Source organism: Raphanus sativus, unplaced genomic scaffold (genome assembly GCF_000801105.2).
Source record: "Raphanus sativus cultivar WK10039 unplaced genomic scaffold, ASM80110v3 Scaffold5522, whole genome shotgun sequence".
Taxonomy (NCBI): Eukaryota; Viridiplantae; Streptophyta; class Magnoliopsida; order Brassicales; family Brassicaceae; genus Raphanus; species Raphanus sativus.
In genome coordinates, this window is record NW_026620821.1 from 893 (window position 1) to 3,492 (window position 2,600).

A 2,600-nucleotide genomic window follows, 5' to 3' on the forward strand; every position below is an offset into this window, starting at 1 on the left:
AGTAATATTTTTATAGAATAAAAATAAGAAATATATATTATTTATACATAATACTATTAAATAAATAATCTTAGCACAAATATTTATCAACAAAAAGGTAGTAATTTTTTTTATTTGATAGAAAATTAAAAAAACTTTTAACTTAACATAAAATATTAAACTACTAAATACAACATTTTAAGTACCAGGATCATATCAATAAAATATATTATTAATTATATTATATAATTTACTTATAATTATACCATTATATTTAAAATGATCGGTATATTTGGTTTAATCAGTCTATATACTAAACTATATCTATATACCGCCGTTTCTTAAAAATAACATTCGGTATATTTGGTACTACGAAATCCAAACTACGTTATCTATTTCAGTTCGCTTCAGTTTTTAGTTGCTTCTGTTTTACCGAGTTGAACACTTCTAGTTCTGACCCGTACACACGCAAAGCACAAAGACACGTGTGAGCTAAGTTTCAGAAATAAACTCATACTTTGAATTCTAGTACTTTTAAAACAAATAATTCGTGCCGCCACTATGTTTTCATATTATAGAAAACTTATCTTCGATGAATAAAAATTGGGTTGGTCATATTAAAGATTAGTACGATAATGGTCTCAGTGCGCATTTGCTTGTCTAATTCAAACATATAGTATCCTGTATAGTATATCACGAAAGATGAATATATAATCTCATATATAAAATCATATAGTATTGAATAAATACGATATTATCCAGAAAATGTTTTTCTTTATTTATTGAAAATGGCTCAATATACAGCAAATGTTACATATTGCATTGTGACCAAAGGATGGTTTACTAAGTTTTTTAGGATTTTGAATGAGGTTTGAAGCAAATAAATTAATTTTGAGGATCTAAAAGTCAATCATGATAATAATTGAAAATGTTTTTAATCATGTTTTCTAGAAATAGAAAAGTCATGGTGATGGAGTCATGAATATAGATAGATAAAAGGACAACAACATAAATAGTTTACAGAAATATATTATTTGTTTCTGTTACTCACGGATACATTCTTTTTCCAAGCAGAGAGAAGAAGGAAGTAAAAGAGAAGTGGCGTGTTGTTTTCTCCAAAACTCAACCCCTCTTCTTATCTTCTTCAGTTCTTCTCCTCTTCAAATCTCAGTCTTATACAAAGCCATAGATACATAGGTCAAACTCAGTCTATATTGCTCATATCCAATCGTTTCAAAGGATTTTGGTTGTTGTACGTGTGTGTTTGGAACTTTGGATGGTGATGAAGGGAATGCGTGTTGGGAAATACGAGCTTGGGGAAACGCTTGGTGAAGGGAACTCTGCAAAAGTCAAACTCGCTACAGATACTGTTTCTGGCCAATCGTTTGCCGTCAAAATCATCGACAAGTCTCGTACCAGTCGCCTCAACGTCCCTTTTCAGGTTTTTGCATTTTGAATCAACACTTTTTTTATCTTACTCTAGATTTGATTGGCTTAAAGGTGGATTCAAGTTCTTACACAGTCTTGATTTCGAGAACTTACAGATTAAGAGAGAGATACGTACACTCAAAATCTTGAAGCATCCAAACATTGTTAGATTACATGAGGTACATGTTTTAATAGCCTATGGAGATTATTGGATGCTTGTGATTGAATTCTTCGTTTAATCTAGATATGAGTGACCAATAACATTCTCATTACAACGTAAGGTTTTTCTATTTCACTTTTTTTGCTAGAATACATTTGACAAGGATTAAACATTAAACCTGTGAAACTTTTTGATTTGTTTACTTGCGCATAAGTGTATCCTAGTCACTTTGATATTTTTAATTTTGGTTAACCTTTCTTCTCACGTTGCTAAATAGACACGCTTAACATATCATCAATTTTTTTACTTTATTTTTTTTTGTCGTCGTAGCTTGAGTCTTGATCATTAGCTGGCTCACGATGGATTTGATGACCTGACCAATTCAATTATGAGGTCGGTCCCAAAAAAAAATGGCGACTTAAATAATGATAATGGCAAATCATATTCACTATTGCCTCATTTTTTGGTTAAATATCAGTCTTAATAAAACTAAAAAAATTCCAAACACTACAGGAGGTAATTATTGCATAATTTTATGGAAACGACCTGAGTATAAATACTATTAAAACAGGATCCTATTGGATTTTTTACTAAAAATACCATTTTCTTTATTAACATTGCATATTTCTTTAAGGGTAATCAAGTAATATTAATAACACATCTATATTGGGTCATTTTTTTTATCCAGCCCACTGCCCACTTCAGATCTCTCTTGGGCCATTTGGGCCGATTAAGAAATCAGATCCAATTTTTATTTTTTCTCCAAGTTCAAATAAATTCTTTTCAATCATTCTTAATATTTTGTGTAGTAAACAAAAATTAATCACTTAATTATTATTATTTTTTAAGCATTCCTAAAAAATGATTTTTTCATTGAAAAGTATAAATATTTATTAAAAGTATATTATTTTTTTATTTAAAAAATTAACCACATAATAAAATTAATTTATCAGAGTTATACCAACTTAATTCATTAAAAAATAAACTATAATTTTCTAAACATAAATACTCATTAGACCTCGACGTTCGGGTA

At 29.0% G+C, this 2,600-nt stretch overlaps 1 protein-coding gene across 2 annotated transcripts; it reads left to right on the top strand.

Moving 5' to 3' along the window:
- The first annotated feature begins 279 nt into the window (after positions 1 to 279).
- Positions 280 to 2,429, top strand: LOC130507744 (CBL-interacting serine/threonine-protein kinase 17-like). Of its 2 annotated transcripts, none has more exons than XR_008942424.1 (3): positions 280 to 466; positions 1,054 to 1,420; positions 1,524 to 1,788. XR_008942424.1 is itself a non-coding variant. In XM_057002403.1 (3 exons), exons 1-3 carry the CDS (start codon positions 1,256 to 1,258, stop codon positions 1,907 to 1,909), a joined length of 240 nt encoding a protein of 79 aa, XP_056858383.1. In that variant the 5' UTR covers positions 474 to 1,255; the 3' UTR covers positions 1,910 to 2,429. The 2 variants fall into 2 exon arrangements, 1 of the variants encoding a protein (XP_056858383.1); XM_057002403.1 differs by lacking the exon at positions 280 to 466 and adding an exon at positions 1,898 to 2,429 and having other exon boundaries at positions 474 to 1,420; positions 1,524 to 1,586.
- Positions 2,430 to 2,600: the final 171 nt, after the last annotated feature.